At 55.2% G+C, this 15,347-nt stretch overlaps 5 protein-coding genes across 5 annotated transcripts; 2 read left to right on the top strand and 3 right to left on the bottom strand.

Moving 5' to 3' along the window:
* Positions 1-291: 291 nt before the first annotated feature.
* On the bottom strand, positions 292-5,817 carry SPSK_05811 (uncharacterized protein; the record flags this gene model as incomplete). The annotated part of the gene is made up of 1 exon (XM_016732522.1): positions 292-5,817. The coding sequence occupies one exon, from the start codon at positions 5,815-5,817 to the stop codon at positions 292-294; it is 5,526 nt and encodes a 1,841-aa protein (XP_016592511.1).
* A 3,272-nt stretch (positions 5,818-9,089) lies between these two features.
* On the top strand, positions 9,090-9,827 carry SPSK_06588 (phosphinothricin acetyltransferase; the record flags this gene model as incomplete). Its single annotated transcript, XM_016733290.1, has 3 exons — positions 9,090-9,173; positions 9,259-9,681; positions 9,738-9,827. The coding sequence occupies 3 exons, from the start codon at positions 9,090-9,092 to the stop codon at positions 9,825-9,827; spliced, it is 597 nt and encodes a 198-aa protein (XP_016592510.1).
* A 236-nt stretch (positions 9,828-10,063) lies between these two features.
* On the bottom strand, positions 10,064-11,683 carry SPSK_06208 (protein transport protein SEC20; the record flags this gene model as incomplete). Its single annotated transcript, XM_016732915.1, has 1 exon — positions 10,064-11,683. One exon carries the CDS (start codon positions 11,681-11,683, stop codon positions 10,064-10,066), a length of 1,620 nt encoding a protein of 539 aa, XP_016592509.1.
* A 312-nt stretch (positions 11,684-11,995) lies between these two features.
* On the top strand, positions 11,996-12,360 carry SPSK_06747 (mitochondrial ribosomal protein L44; the record flags this gene model as incomplete). Its single annotated transcript, XM_016733444.1, has 2 exons — positions 11,996-12,176; positions 12,245-12,360. The coding sequence occupies 2 exons, from the start codon at positions 11,996-11,998 to the stop codon at positions 12,358-12,360; spliced, it is 297 nt and encodes a 98-aa protein (XP_016592508.1).
* A 490-nt stretch (positions 12,361-12,850) lies between these two features.
* SPSK_06265 (inorganic pyrophosphatase) lies at positions 12,851-14,318 on the bottom strand (the record flags this gene model as incomplete). The annotated part of the gene is made up of 2 exons (XM_016732971.1): positions 12,851-13,540; positions 13,623-14,318. The coding sequence occupies 2 exons, from the start codon at positions 14,316-14,318 to the stop codon at positions 12,851-12,853; spliced, it is 1,386 nt and encodes a 461-aa protein (XP_016592507.1).
* Positions 14,319-15,347: the final 1,029 nt, after the last annotated feature.

The following is a 15,347-nucleotide window of genomic DNA, read 5'->3' as shown; positions in this document are numbered from 1 at the left end:
GGAGGTAAACGACACGAAAGTGTAGTAATAACAAAACCAGTATGGAATTCGTGATATCGGGCAGTATATTTCTAAAATATAAATCCATAATTATCCATGTCCCAAGATGCCAGAAAATGCTCAGAAATAAATGCAAAAACCAAATCCGCACCCACCCAATGCTCCAAAACACTACCATGAAACATGTCGTTCACGTTCTTCGTTTTATCTGATTCCATGTCCCTCAAACGCCATATCAAAAAACAAAATTAAATCATAAACAAACAAACCGTATGATAAAATGATAGCAGATCACGACGACCTATTTATCATCTGCGACATGATGGCCATGCTAGCGAATGCAATCACCACACGGGGCAGCATGTTGTCTTGTGTTGTGGCCGGCGTATCTTCTATTAGGGCCTCGTTGGCGACCAACGCTGTGTGCGTGCTCTTGGACGTTGTAGACGACGCCAGTTCAGACTTGGACGCCACGGCCTCCCTGCGAACAGGATGCGTTTGTACAGGCGAGCATTCCGGTGAAGACTGGGTCAGTACGCCGTCTTCCTCAGCCACAGTAGGTTCTGGAGCTGGCGGAGTTGGCGGCTGCCACTTTTTGATCGTGAAGGGTATATTGTCAAATGCGCGTGAACCTGTCAAAGCACTGCGAAGTCCGACCCGGATAAGGCGGGTTTCATCCAGACCGAGATGGCCGGCGCGAGGAAGTGACCAGGAAATCGTGTGCTTTGGCGCGGGAAATGCTGGAGTCTCTTTGAAGTCTGTGATGTAATCGGTCGAGTCACACGTCGTCTCCTCACACGTGTCTGTAAAAGTAGAAGAGTTGGTGGGCCGTCCCGGGATCTCCACGATCTGCTCAAGAGGAGCCGACCGTAAGGCGGAAACAAAAGATAGAGATTTCATCTCGGCAGGAATGATAGGCACCGGAACTTCGTCGACAAGAGTTTGTGCAATAGGGACAGGTGAAGACACAACGCCTAGCTCGACAATATCATCCGGGGCGGACCATTGGAGCACAGGCGTTTGATCTTGATTCATCTCAGAAATGCCGATGACGTCGGGGTTGGTGGGATTCACAAGCTCGGAATCTTCATTCGTATCGGCATTAATTTCCGTGGGCGGCTGGAGCTCCTCCACAGCATTGTGCAGGGTGTCATCTTGAGTGTCTTCAGCAATGATCTGCCTTGGCGCCGCATCTAGACTTCGATCTTCGTTGACCGCAGCAGCAGTGATCTCGTGTTCCTCGTTTGCTGCTGTAATGAGAGGTATGTCAGATATCACAGCGGGCAGGGTCACTTCAGTTTCCTCCATGGGCGCCTCAACAAATAGATCTTCAATCGCGACAGCCCCACATGGTGCGTCAACTCCCTGATCCACATCGACCTTGGAAGGCAGCTCAGAAACTGGATCGAAAGTCGCTTCAGAGTCGGGCTCCTCATCAGTGACTAGAGGATCCTGCTTGTGGCTTACGACGACATGCCCAATGTCTAACTCCAGGTCGTCGGACTCTGGCAGCGGAACGGAAGAGGCAATGTGTCGGAAGTAAACAGTAGGAGTGCTGTGAAGTTCTTTTGTGACCGTCTCAAGCTCGACATTTTGCTCAAAGGAAATTTCAGTTTCTTCGACTTCTGGTTCAACTTTAGAAGTAATAGCCATCCCATCGGCCGGCTGATTAACAGGCCGCGCGATGAAATTGGAGATGGGCCGGACAATCGTAGGTTCGGCAGCAAGCTCGGAGTGAGGCTCTACGGCGCGGGCCTGCTCAGTGATTTTCTGGTCGTGAAGCTCATGGAGGTCATCGGCTTCCTCGTCCGGCTGCAATGGCTTGTCGTATTCGCAGGGTTCCGCGTTGATGACGCCCTCAACCCCGGTGTGCGATTGACTGTGCTTGTCGACGACGACGTCCTCTAGAATGCTGTCGATGATATCGTCAACTCGAGAAGTAGTTGACATGGCGTCGTCGTCAGCTACAAGGTCAGCATACTCGTCCAGGTCGACGGTCGGCTTGGTCATGGCAAACTCTTTAAAAGAGTCCTTGAAGTTGAGGCCACAGCTGAACGTGGGAGATGCGGGGACAGAGTTCGGCTCAAACTCATCGTCGTCAAACTTGAGCAGCTGGCCCATGGTGTTGACGTCGAAGCCGATTTCGGGTGACGGTGTGTTTTCAGTGGTGCCGGGCCAAATTTCTGTTGGGACGGACTCTGATTCAGAAACAGGGTCGACATGGCATAAAGAAGTAGACACAGCCAGGGACTGACCAAAGAGGCTCTTGCTGGCTAATGAACAGTCGGATCGTTGCTTTGTGTCGCCCTGGAGCTGGGCAACGTGACCGACGCTGCCGGATAATTCACTTGGGTCAAGCTCGCTGTCGGCATCATACCTGTACGCGCGGCCGAAGTCCAGCCGCGCGGTACCGTCTGAGTCAAAGCCAGAAAGAATGCCAGAATGCACTTCGCGGCTCAGGCTAGGTGTCTCAAGTAGGCTTGTCTGTGGTGAGTTGAGGTCACCGGAGCTGAGGCTAAGTGAAGGGGTTGATGGGCGCGTGCATTCGGGCGAGACAGCCGTGGGAGCTGTAGTGTTGGTAATGAATGATTCGTCATGATCATTCTGGGAGTATGCGAACGACGAAACAAACGGCTCCTCATTCACGTCTGACTCCGGAGCGAATTCAAAGGCAGATTCAAACGAAGTCTCAGAGGCAGCCAGGTTGGCGAGCTCGTCGTTGAAAATGGTTGAAGCGACTTGCTTCGTGGTTTCAGACAGGGGCAGGGCTTCTTTCTGCGGCGGCAGGAAGTCACCATACGCTGGTAAATCAAAAGCGAGGTCGGCGTTTTCGATGTCAGATTCGATTATTGTGTCAAGCTGGGTGCCAACAGTCGGGACGTTGTCAAAGCGTAGCTCGACTGAAGGCTGGTTGTCCAACTCGGCAGAGTCTGAATCATCGAATGTGTAGAACATTGGGGGTGCGTCGAAAACTAGCGGCTGGGCCGGCTCCTCCACGATCTCTGGCACAGTGGTGTCATATTCCACCCGAGTACCATCGCCGGGAATGGCATATGCGTTGACGGAAGTCTTTTCATCATCCTTGACAAAAGATTCAATGTCCATGTCCCCGTTATCCTCAACGACTGGCATAGCCGCGCGTGGAGAATGTCCCTCGACGTCCTGCCCTGGCTCGGCACGGCCATCATCCTCCACAACAGGCTGTTCGGACTCTAAGATTAGAAGGTCCTCAACCTCAGCGATGTATTCAGTGACAGATTCGACATCACATTGTTGAGAAGATGGGCAGAGTTTTTCTTCGACTTTATCGACGGGAACATCGACCTGACCGTCGCCACCTTCAACCAGCTCCTCTGCAGTGGTATCGATAGCATCGGTAGTAGTAACAGCGTCAACTGCATGCGCAGTCGTAATATAATCGACTGCCTCAACTGCCTGACCGAGCTCATCAGCACCCATTCCCTCGGCTGCCTCAACAACGTGCTCGACAACATCGGCGGTCTCAGCAGTCGATCCTACCGACACTGGTTCAGCAACCATGGCAGCCTCGGCAGAATCGACAGTCTCAACCGGCAAAGTCCGAAGCACCGCAGACTCCGGAGCCTCTTCTACAACCCCTTCCACAGACTCGGTCGGCTGTTTTGCCGATACAAAGGTCACACCCGAAGAGCTGCGAGAGTGCGGTAGTGCAAACTTTTCCGGTATGAGTGGGAAGGCGCGGCGACGGCTGCTCGCACTTGTCGGAAGAGTGAGAGCCGCTGTTTGTGGCAAGGCCTGAGGCTGCTCAAGAGCGTCAACAAAGACGTCATCCGGTAACTCGACCACACGCGGGGCAGGAATGGTAGGCTCTTCCTCGCGGGCATCAGTCGGGTCCTGGAGAATGATGGCCTGCTCAAAGGCTCCCGGGACGAGAAGCGGGAATGACGGGCTGTCGGGCAGAGCGTCATTTTCATTGGCGGCAGCATTGACAGTGTTATTGGCAAGAAAAACTTCATCGCCCGCGCTGTCTGATAAGCCGTCTAGTGAGCAAGTGTCCTTGCAGACGGCATCGAGGTCGCTGTGGATGCGGTCCTTGAGGCGGGCCACAATGGTGTCAGGCTGCTCAAAGACGGCTGGCATGGGGAAGAGGTTCGGCTTGGGCGGCAGGGGGCGGGCAATCAATGCCTTGTCAAGAATGAGGTGACCGCGCTTGTAGGCAACGAGGTGGATGGTGCAGTCGCGGTTGCGGAGGACGTCGGAGACGCCCGTTTGGACACGATCCAACATGGCCTCGACGGTGCGGCGCGAGTAGGACGTGGCTGTGTCGAGGACAAAGCGTGCCGGATTCTCGACGGACCATGTTGGAGAACAGAGGGTGAGGATGCGTAGGTCAAAGTCTGGGAGTGCACTGATTCGGGCATCGACCGTGTCGCGCATGTTGAGTAACTGGGCGTGGATGGCCCGGAAAAATTTTTGGCAGTCGCGGGCGTCTGGATCGCGGAAGAGGCCGAGTTTACTTTGGATGGACCGCGTGAGGTGGTCAAAGACAGGGCCCAGTTTGTTTTCGACACCGAGCTCAATGTCGAGGGCATCTTCGCCAAAATGCTGGCAGCCGACAACACCCTCCAAAAAGTCGCAGGCCTTGTGCTCGTCCAAGAACGTTTCGCGGCGGGCAGTCAGAGTCTCATTAATCGACCCGAATGTGTCCCACAGCAGGTTCTCGGCAAGAGATAGGCTGAGCGGAGCATTTTGCTTGCTTTGTAGGTTGATGACGCGCTTCCATTCGTATTGCTTGCGACCGTGGCACCGGCTGCGGAAGGTGAGATTGATAGCGTAGCCGGGTGTGAACTCGAAAGACTGGGAGTCTTCCAGAAAGCGAGACCGAGGGACGCACGTGAGCGGGAGTGGATGACCGACAGTATGGCGGACCAGTTCTGGCTCTTCGGGACGAGGAGAAAAAATGGCCGTGTCTGCCAAGGGCCCGTCCGTCCAGTGAAATGAAGGATCATGGCGGCGGAGGAAAAGGCCGACCATACAGTGGGTGGCAAGGATAATCTCGTGTGCATCGGAACTGGTGGTATCCTGCCGCTGGTACGAGGAATAAGTCCGCTCGGTCCAGAGGCCAGTGTCTTGACGGAGGAGGTGGAAGTGAATCTCATATCGGAGCGGTTTGTTGGTTGTCTGGCTGTCGGCTTGGCGCCGCAGAGGCTTGAGAGCGCGCGAGTCTTTGCGAGTGATCAGCTCCGTGCTGCAGTGGTGCAGCCTCCGTAGGAGTCCTTTGAAGAGCCGGTTGGTGACTGCGACGTCAGACGAGCTGGCGTACTCGTGGGTGTAAACAGGGCAGCCGCTGAGACTTGGGAAGCGAATCTTAACCTGAACAACGAGTGGTGCTGACACTGCTGACACTGCTATACCTGCTGCCACAGAATGTGGAGGCATAGATGCTGGCATTGGCGAGACAGCGGGTGCGGTTGTAGTGACACGGCGCCGTGCTTCCGAGGGGGGACGGGCACTCTTTGCATTTGTGGTGATGCTGGTGGTGGCACTGGCCTTGAGAGATGCTGCCTGCGCGGCAACAAGGGCCATTGGGTCCGGGGAAAGATGTTGTGCAGTGGACGTGGGTGGTGGTGGTTTTTGTGATTGGCTATGCAGTGATGATGATGGCACTGGCTTGGTGCTATGTCGTGCACTGTTGAGAATGGGCTGCGATTTCGACCGCTTCGTGAGGGAAGTAAGTTTCCGGAGAAGTGATCCGCTGCCGGACGACGACACAACGCGTCCGCCGTAGAGCGGCGACCCGGGGTGGTGGCCCCGTAGGGTATGACGTTCTACGTTCATTTCGCTGGTGATGTGTGCTGTGTGGTGTGTCGGTGGGTGACGGATGGGTAAATATGCTGTGTTGTTTGCTCTGGCGAAGGATGAGCCTTGAGTCGGGTTTCATTGAGATTGTTTGATGTTGACATTTGTCAGAGGGAGAGGAGAAAGGAATGATAAGGCGGATGGCTCTGAGCCATCACGCTTTGCAAGGGATCATGGGGATGAGTGTGAAGTGAAGCAGGGGAAGGGGTCGACAAGAGAATGGCTCCATGGATGTGTGAAGTGATGAAGAGCAAAGGAGAAACGGAAGGAAGGAAAGGGGAAAGAGGAAAAGAAAAGAGAACGGAATAGACGCCGGGATGCTGTATCAAACTGAAGGGAAGGAACGATGAGATATATCGAGGTACAGGTAAGGAAAGAGCCAGCAGGTGGGATGGGCCCCGGTCGTTCCAGATAAAATAAAGCGTCAAAATAAGTAAATAAACAGGGCTGAGCTGTTTCGGCAACATGCGACGCCACGAGGACGGTCCAGGCACACCACTGAAAAAGGTACCTTCCCTTCTCTCGATTTTCCGTGCCTGCCCAATGCAAATGTCGTACACGTTTTTGCCGGACGATGGTGGCAAGGAGTGACCTGGCTGGCTGGCGTGTGGGTTCGTAGACAAGCGGGGCTTTCGAGGTTCTTTCCTCTAAACGTATGTTGTAAACAATGGGATACCTACGGCCGAAAATGGCAGTCACGACTGGCAATTTACGTCTACACGAAGTGAAGAAAGACCGATGCAAAGAGAATGAACGCTGCAAACGCACAGAGAGAAGCTGAAAAGCCGCGTGGTTGACACCTGATTGCCCGACAAACCGTGTGGCTCTGCAGCTGTGAAGAAAACCGTGGATGGAAGCGTGGGTTGATGGGTTTTGCAGGGCATTTCTGGGCTAATTGGGCGTTGTGGGTTTTGTTGTGGACTGGCGCTTGCCTGTTTTGTTGTTGCTGGTCCCGATTTGTTTACTTTTTTTTTCTCAGAGTGCGGATAGTGCTGCCCCTCTTCCAACCACCTCAACCGGCCGTATCTCCACAGTCTGCAAAATTCTCTCCTCTTACCTTTGCCTTTTCGCTTTTAATAGCGCCATTTGTGCAAGCCAATACACCGGGGGCTACAGGTCGAAAAATGCCCCATAGGCTCCGCTGTTTTCTGCAAGCACTTAAAAAGCTGCAGGAAAGAGAGGCGTAGCAGAAGTGAGGTGGGCAGGAAGGGAGAAGAAAAGTAAGAGGCAAAGTAAGGAAAACACGACCGAAGCTACGAAAGGAACTCACGAACGACATACAGCGCCATCTCAGGGTGCAGTGGTGTTACTTTCCAGTAGGCTTGCGCGACAGTCTCGCGGCCAATGGCGCCACAACGTGCACCACAAGCGCCCACAAAGATCTTGCTTTGGTGACTCGACCTGGCGCTGTTTTAGCAGTCCGTGGCCTGAAGACGAGAAGAGTACAGACTTGGGAATGGGCAGCAATCACGAGAGGTAGATGGACAAAGCCGAAAGCAACGAATTCCGTCACTCGATGGCTGGAAAAGAGGGACGATTCGATACGGCAAGCAGTAAGGCCCGCCTCAAAGCCAGCGCCCCAGTGTCCAGGATCAGAGGATGCGGCCGCGCATAAGTGGAGAGTGACAGGGTTCAGTAGTCAAAAACACTACGTAGAGTACGTGGAGACTGGAGAATAATGACACAATGGATACAGTGGAGGATAGTGGATGCAGCGTAGGGACCTGAATGGCGGTGGATAGCAGGGAGGCTGGGCGGTGTCGAGATTTTCTTCTTGTTTTCTACGCGGAATATTCTATCCTTCCCGCCACAATACTTGGGCTCCGTGACGGCTTGTGTCGAGCCTAAGAATGAGCAAACAGTCGTGCAATGAATATCAGAAGCAAAACATGAGTGGCTGCATCGAGGCGCCTTGACCTGTCGAGGCCCCGGCCACCGCTTCTGGTTGGATAACACCGAGTTACCCGAGTGCCAATCCACAACAGATTGTTGCTTACTTTGGTTTTCTCTGTTTCAGAGTACGGCCCATTGAGCCAACGGACTGCCAGCGAAGCCATTTGCTACCCAAGATATGAGATTTGGGACACGAAATAAGGCACACCCAAGGCTATATTTGGGACCGAGGATCAAGGCCTGAGCCATGCCTGCCGGCCCCGTGTTTGCTTTTAGTTTTTGGGGCTTTGTCTCTTCCTTGCAAGCAGATCACAGAGATCAGGTAGACTATGGGTAATGGACTGTGGATTGTGCTCGAAACAATGTACATGCTCGTACATGAGGCGGTTCGAGACATCGAAATGACGTGTTGATCCGGTCCGCACGGTCTCGACGTTGGATACTGAGAAAGCTTGGACGATGGCAATCCGCGATATGCAGGAAAAGAAAGTACCTCGTAGACTGACTTGTTGGATGCTCACTGCAGACTTACTGCATACGTTGTGCAGCAGAAACCTTGCCAATAGCGGACAGCGCAAACAGCAAGTGGCTTGCTTTGAGTAGGGCGTGCATGGAACGGTGCATTGAAGAGGTGCAGACGGATCCGCTTCCGAACGGAGGTCTCCGGTGAGCAAGGCCAGACCGTCTGTTTGAGGGGTGTGCTCATCTCCTGCGGTTGAACGAGTCTTGTCGTGCTCAGCGTCGTAGGGAGGAGAAGAAAATGGATATTGTAGACTGAGATTCTGCCAGGTTGAACAGGATGCATCGTTTGTTGTCGGCATCGACAGTGTGCATCACGATCGAAGGCTGTTTCTGTAAAAAAACCGATTGTCGGATAAGACAAACACCGCTCCTGTGTATCGGCGCCCTTGTTCTCAAATACTGTACTTACAATGCAGTCATATATTCCTCAAACCCCCAGAGTACCAAGGACTGAAGCTCGCACGGATTGAATGTGACCCAAGAGCTCTAGGTAAAATAGACGAGACCTGCCTGATTAGGAACGGCCAGTGCCGCGGGCCTATCATAGCGCTCAGAGATATGGGATAACTCCCGTAAGGCTGTGACTCAATGAGCGAATCTCTCATAATGGAAAAATATGCAGTGATGATACCTAAGGAAGACTTTGTGCTTCAATTGCGATATACACCTCAATATCGACAGTCGACAGGGTACAGGACTATTTTGCGTGATATGAATGGGCCAGAAACAAACTCTTGGAGCGGGAACTCGGTCTTCGGCTTGCAGATCAATACACCAAAATCGACAGTCTTCGCATCAGCCCCAATACTATCACGCAGTACCAACTCGCATATACAATGGACGACATTGTCATTCGCGCAGCCCGCGAGGCTGACATGCCCCAGATCGAGCGTATCATCCGACACTACATCCTGACTACGGTGAGGGCGCCAGCGTAAAACAAAACAAAAACAAAAACACAAAACACAAAACAAAACAAAGTAGAAAGAAAATTGACACCCCCAGGTCCTCACGTTCCACGAGGAACCACAACCCCAGGAGAGCCACGTCGCCTCCTACCGCGCCGTCCAGGCCGCCGGCCTGCCGTACCTGGTCGCTGTCCGTGCCGACGACCACGATGCCGTCGTCGGCTACACGTCGGCCATGGGCTTTCGCGCGGCGCGCTCCGCCTACCGCTTCACGTCCGAGCTGACCCTGTTCTGCGACCACAGCTACACGGGGCGCGGCATCGGGTCGCGCTTGCTCCGGGCGCTTCTCGACGTCCTCGCGGCGCCCGAGACGTTCCTGACCAGGTACGGCGGCCGCTACCCCGACGGCGTGCAGCCACGCAGAATCCGGCACTTGATTGCGGTTATGGCGGTCAACGACGAGGGCAAGCGGAACGGCATGGCGCTCAAGGAATTTTACGAAAGCTTCGGTTTTGTGCTGGTGAGTGTGTGGCGAGCCGGACGAGACGCTCTTCTTAGCATGCTGACGGGATACAGAGGAGTCACCTGGTTGGCGTGGGCTTCAAATTCAATAAATGGTACGTCTCACAACGCCTTGCCTTTCTTTACGAAGACCAGGGAGGCTAATCAGTAGTTACAGGATCGATACAATGGAGCTCCAGTACAGTTTGTATTGAGAACGGAGGCAGAAACGACGACAGGAGATGCACGACATACTTTGAAATTAAAACGTTTGACAAAGGCTTGTTGAACCTGTGCTATGTACATTATGTCTATCCCGCATTTGTACCGTCTTCTTTGTGCATGCTTGCCGACGGCCAAACCCGGCGACGTCTTTCGTGTGCGTAATGGACGGAGACTGTTTACAGCTCGTCCTTCTTGCGCTCACCGTCGGCAGGCTCCTTGCCCTTGCCCTTGTCCTTTTCCTTGGCGTCCTGTTCGTCCCGCTCCTTTTGTAGTTCAGCCTCGTGCTTGGCCGCCTCGACGGGCTCTTCCCACATGCGCTTCTTGGGGTTGGGCTGCACGGCCTCTTCCGCGGCAGAGCCGGCCTCGCCCGTCGGCGCAGCGCCCGCCTCTGCGGCCTCGTCGACCATACGGCCCACCTCGTCCACGAGCGAGTCCGATGCGGCGGCCCGCGCCGGGTCCCGCGCCGGGTCGGTTGCGTGCACCTCGGCCGCCACACTTGTCGTCGTCACGATGCTCGCGCTGACCATGCTTTCGCCCCTGCTCATTGCGGAAGAACCGGCACCGTGCTTGTTGCTGCCAACGCCCGCCACGGACGACCCTGCTCGGCCCACCAGCGCCGCCGTGCCAAACACCGTCCGCAGCGGCCACCAGAGGAGCAGCCACAGCGGGCCGTACAGCAGCCGCCGGAACAGCAGCCACCCCATCGTGGCCACCACCATGTAGAGCGCCGTCTGCAGGTACCACGTGTCGCTCTTGTGCGCGGCCACGAGGCCCTTGACGAGCGTGCGCGCCGACTTGAGCGACGCGCCAATGTCGCCGCCCCCGACCCCGCCGGGGCCCGTGCTGCCGCCGCTGCCGTACTTGTCGCCCAGCTCGGCGAGCGCGCGCGAGCTCTCGGCCAGTGTCTGGGCGGCAAAGTCGGAGCGGGCGACCTCGCCGGCGATACGGGCATGGGTCTGGCGGAGAGCGGCCGTGACGTCGGCCGCGGCCGAGGTGGTGGGGGAGGTGTGTTTCGACAGCGGGGGGCGCCGGGCGCGCGAATGCGAGCGATTGCGGTCGCCCTTTTGGTTGGCATGGGTATGCTCACCGGCATCCTCAACCTCGTCGTCGTTCCCCTCCACCTCGCTGTCCTCGTCGTCGTCCTCGTCCTCCTCCTCAATGTAGGACGCCAGGATCAAGCGGTGCTGCTGGTGCTGGGCAGCCTCGCGGTTGCGGTGGGCGGCGAGCTGGGCCGCACGGAATGCCTTGCGTGCGGTGGCCAGGCCCTCGCCGAGACGCATCACGCCCCGCTTCAGGTGCTGCTCATCCACCGCCGTCGTGTCGTCCCCGGCAAACGACGCGCTCATGCCGCCACTGCCGGCGCTGTGGGCGCTGGTCCCTCGCAGCGAGGCACGAAAGGGGCGCAGTGTGCGGTTGACGCCGGAGGCGGCGGGGGAGGGCGTCTCGGACGACTCGTCAAGGTCGGTCGCCGCGTGCGATGCGGGTTCCGCTGCAAGCACGCCCAGGTCGACGGCGTCTTCGCGGAGCAGGTCGAACTCGTCTTGGGCCTCGCGCAGCGTGTCGGCGATGTCATTGACAAGCTCGTCAGAAGCCTCCTTGTCGAGGTAGAGAAAGAGGTCGCCTGTTGGAGTGGGGTTTGTTGTGTCGTAGTCGTCGTTGTGGAAACTGCTGGTACTGCTCCTGCGTCTCTGCGCATCGCTGCTTCTGCCGGCGAGGCGGTCAATCATCTGCCTTAAGTCGACCAAAACATCTTGTCCTTTCGTCAGGCGATCGTGAAGCTCCTCGAGAGAGGCCATAGCTGATTATGTGGAGGTGCCGTAAATGTTGTTGATTGAGGAAATGTAGAATGCAACTTCCCTTACGAGGCGATTATTCGAAGTAGACGACGTCAGTGCTTTGGTCGCAACATCTGGCAGGAGCTATGGACCCACAAAAATAGGGAATGGTCACGTGCTATTTTGGTCTTCGTTTTTGGTGAGTTCTAATTGGCAACGGCCGTTTCGGCAGTCACGAAGCTACGTAAAATTTCAGCGGACGATCGAGATAGCAACCAAAGGCCAAGACAAGACGTTTCGAATTTACGACTCTACACCGCCCTCCCACCCACAATGCTCACCCGGTTCATCACAGAGGTGACGTCGCGGTTCAATCCGTTCTCGGTGCGGTCCAAGGCGGCGCGGCTGTTCCTGACGCAGCTGCCGCCGATGGCGCGCGAGCAAGGCATGCTCGTGACGACACAGCTGCTGCCGCGGTCGTCCACCGAGCCCAGCACGCTGACGGTCAAGTTCAGTACGTTGCAGCGACGTCCCGTTTTGTGTACGATACCATTTGCATACACGGCTAACAAACGGTCGCAGAGGACGGCAAGGTCATGAAGCTGGACTGCGAGGAGATGGGCATCAAGCGCGTGGTCGAGGAGGTGGACCGGCACTCGCGGGCGCTGCAGAAGGCGGCCGACCTTGCAGACGGCTAAACGAAAGCATGAGGGCGAATACCGAACGACTAAGGGTGGAAAAGAGAACATGCATTGGCCGGCGTTATTTTTCTTGCTTTACATTGGGACACACTTTTTTCTTCTTTTTTCGGGCGGCAGAAGCGACTGGAAGGCCCGAGGGCTTGTACGAGTACCATACTAGACACACCGTGTAGAAACAAACATCCCAGCCAAACCATAGGTTTACATAGCGTGATGCACACGTCTTTGATGTCATTGAATTCCTATGTCGATCTATTGTGTTGAACTTTTTTGTCCCATTCCCGCGGTTTTGGCACTCGAGAGACTCATTGATATTTTGGTATTTTTCCCATAGCACTGATATGTGCTGCAAATGATTTCCTTTTAACAGTGCAAATGTGTCTTTCAGCTTGGCTTTTTTCTTTCCGCCTATCACCTTTGCGAATGCGGATTCGGTGTTTAGCATTTAACACCGTCATCCTCTCTACAAACGAGACCCGGGGCGTAGTCACGCCGACGCGCCGCTGATGAAGAACCACTTGTCTATCGAGCTGTCAATCTTCTCGGCGGGCAGCTCCTGGTGCGCGGGGATGGCCGGCAGCTGGTCGGGGGTGACGCGGGCCGGCGACTGCGCAACCGTCAGGTTGGCAATCTGGACGCCGTTGGCCGGGGTCTTGCCGGTGACGAGGCGCTCCCAGGCATCGGCGCACTCGGCGACGACCTCGTGGGCGTAGGCCTTGTTCTTGCACTCGCCGGTGAAGGCGAACTGGTTCTCGGGCTTGCCGTCGGGGATCTTGTAGATGCGGAACCACTCGTTCGTGGCGCGCAGCAGACCGGGCAGGTGGCGCTCGACGTCCTCGATGTCGTTGAGGTTCTTGGCCAGCGGGTCGTTGACGTCAATGACAATGACCTTCCAGTCCGTCTCCTCCTCGTCGAGCAGGGCCATGACGCCGAGGACCTTGACCTGCTTGACCTGGCCCGTGTAGCCGACAAGCTCGCCAATCTCGCAGACGTCGAGCGGGTCGTTGTCGCCCTTGGCCTTGGTCTCGGGGTGCACGACGTTGGGGTCCTCCCACGTCTGGGGGAATGCGCCGTAGTTCCACAGGTAGCCCTTGTGGGGGAAGCAGTTGCGGACGTAGCGGAGCTTGCCCTTCTTGGTGTCCTGCTTGATGGGGTTGAGCGTCTCCTCCTTGGAGATCTAGAGAGAGAGAGGAGGGGTTAGCAGGTTGTCAATGCTGCTGCAACAGGCGCTGCTGGCCGAATGGTAAGCAGGCACGTACCTCCATCTTCGCGTTGGTCCAGCGCGGGATCTCGACAATCATGTTCAGGACCGTCTTCTCGGCGTTGGCATAGAGGGGGATGTCGTGGAAAGGCGAGATGGGTTGGCCATCCTGCTCAATGTACACGCGGTGCTCCAGCGTGTGCTGGGCAGCAATCTTGCGGGTGGTGTAGGCCATGGTGGGTGATGGTTGCGGTGGTGATGCGGCGGGAGTGGAGGAAAAGGAGCGGGAAAGAGAAGGAGAGGAGAAAAAAGGATTCCAAGGAAAAGGAGTCGAAGACGAAATCGCCCGAGACGACAGTAGAGCGGGTTGGAATTGGGCGGGCAGCTGCGAAAATGCGCGAGAAAAAAAAGGTGGGGTTGCGGCCAGGTTGGCGGTGGTGCTGGTGCTTGCTGGCGGGGCTTTTCTTTTGCTGGCGTGTGAGTGGTGCAAGTGGTGCAAGAGGTGCAGGTGGGCGGAAGGGGCGATGGCGTAGGTGTTGGAATTGCCGTGGGCTGGCAGGGCTCTGGCGGTCGGCTCACGGGAAGACGGCTGCTGGTGGCCCTGCGGCTGCGTCCTCTCTTTGCCTTGTTCTTGGACCATCGAGGCCAAGGAGGCCAAGGCCTTATGTGCGATTGCGCGCCGATTAGCCAATCTGGAATTGACGGCTGCCAGTCGACAGCTAGTGCTTGCCAGCTGCTGTCGGCCCGCAGACATATTGAGCTGGAAAGGAGAGAAAGAAAAACGGTAAAAACGAAGGTGCGACTGGCGGTGCAGCTTGCGGTACAGCTTGCGGGGCGACTGACGACGATACGAGGCAAGAATGACCGGTATGCTCTTCTCCCTGCAAACGACGCGAAGATTCCCGACGAGTCGTCTTCAATTCGAGACAGTGGCGGGCGCGGCGCAGAGAACTTAAGGAGAAGATTGACACGGTGGCCGATAGGTGGCGGTCTTTACCGAAAAATAGCGGAAGCAGACTGAGAAATTTACGGCACGCTTTAGCCAACCGATCTAGCCACCTGCGCCAGACGCCGCGCAACCATTACACCAACATAATGTACATATATGAGAGCAATTTCAAAAGAGGATTGTGTAATCATCTGCTCTCTCGACATTGTATTTCACTTTTTTTTTTTACCTTATTGTGATTTATGTACGAGTTTTAAATTTCAAATTTTTTTCATTCATATTTCTCCAATAAAATATAGAAAAGAAAGAAAAAAAGGTCATCAATACCGACGTCCAAATATTCTAATGTTGTGACACAGTATATACTGGGCAATATTATACCAAAGTAGCAAGCAGCAATGAAACCAATACTTGAAAAGACTTCAACGTTTGGTACGTCGCCAGTGCGTATCGTGTAATTTTGGTGAGTAGGAACCGGGCGTTTTCAACCAAAATTAACAGGTGGCACCAACATGCGTAGTTGCCTTGAAGCCCTATCCTTACCTACAATACAATCGTTTCTTTAACATAATTCACGTAGTGCATCTCAATTTGTTCGCAAGAAGCCGTGCCTGCTGGCATGTTCGCTTGTGTTGTTGCAACTGTTTTGGAGCCGCGATGAGGCTAGCGGATCTTGATACCCGGCCGGATCGAGTATACACGAACGATATGACGACGGCGAAATCATGTCTTTGCCATCGATTGTCCGTGTCAGCAATCATCAAACTTGCCTGGCGGCATGCACTGCCAGTCAATTGTCAGTAAGCCCACGCTTCCATATTGATTGGGATCCTC

This window comes from Sporothrix schenckii (assembly GCF_000961545.1).
Source record: "Sporothrix schenckii 1099-18 chromosome Unknown Cont38, whole genome shotgun sequence".
Taxonomy (NCBI): Eukaryota; Fungi; Ascomycota; class Sordariomycetes; order Ophiostomatales; family Ophiostomataceae; genus Sporothrix; species Sporothrix schenckii.
The sequence above is the reverse complement of the archived record's forward strand: the minus strand, read 5'-3'. Positions and strand labels throughout refer to the sequence as shown.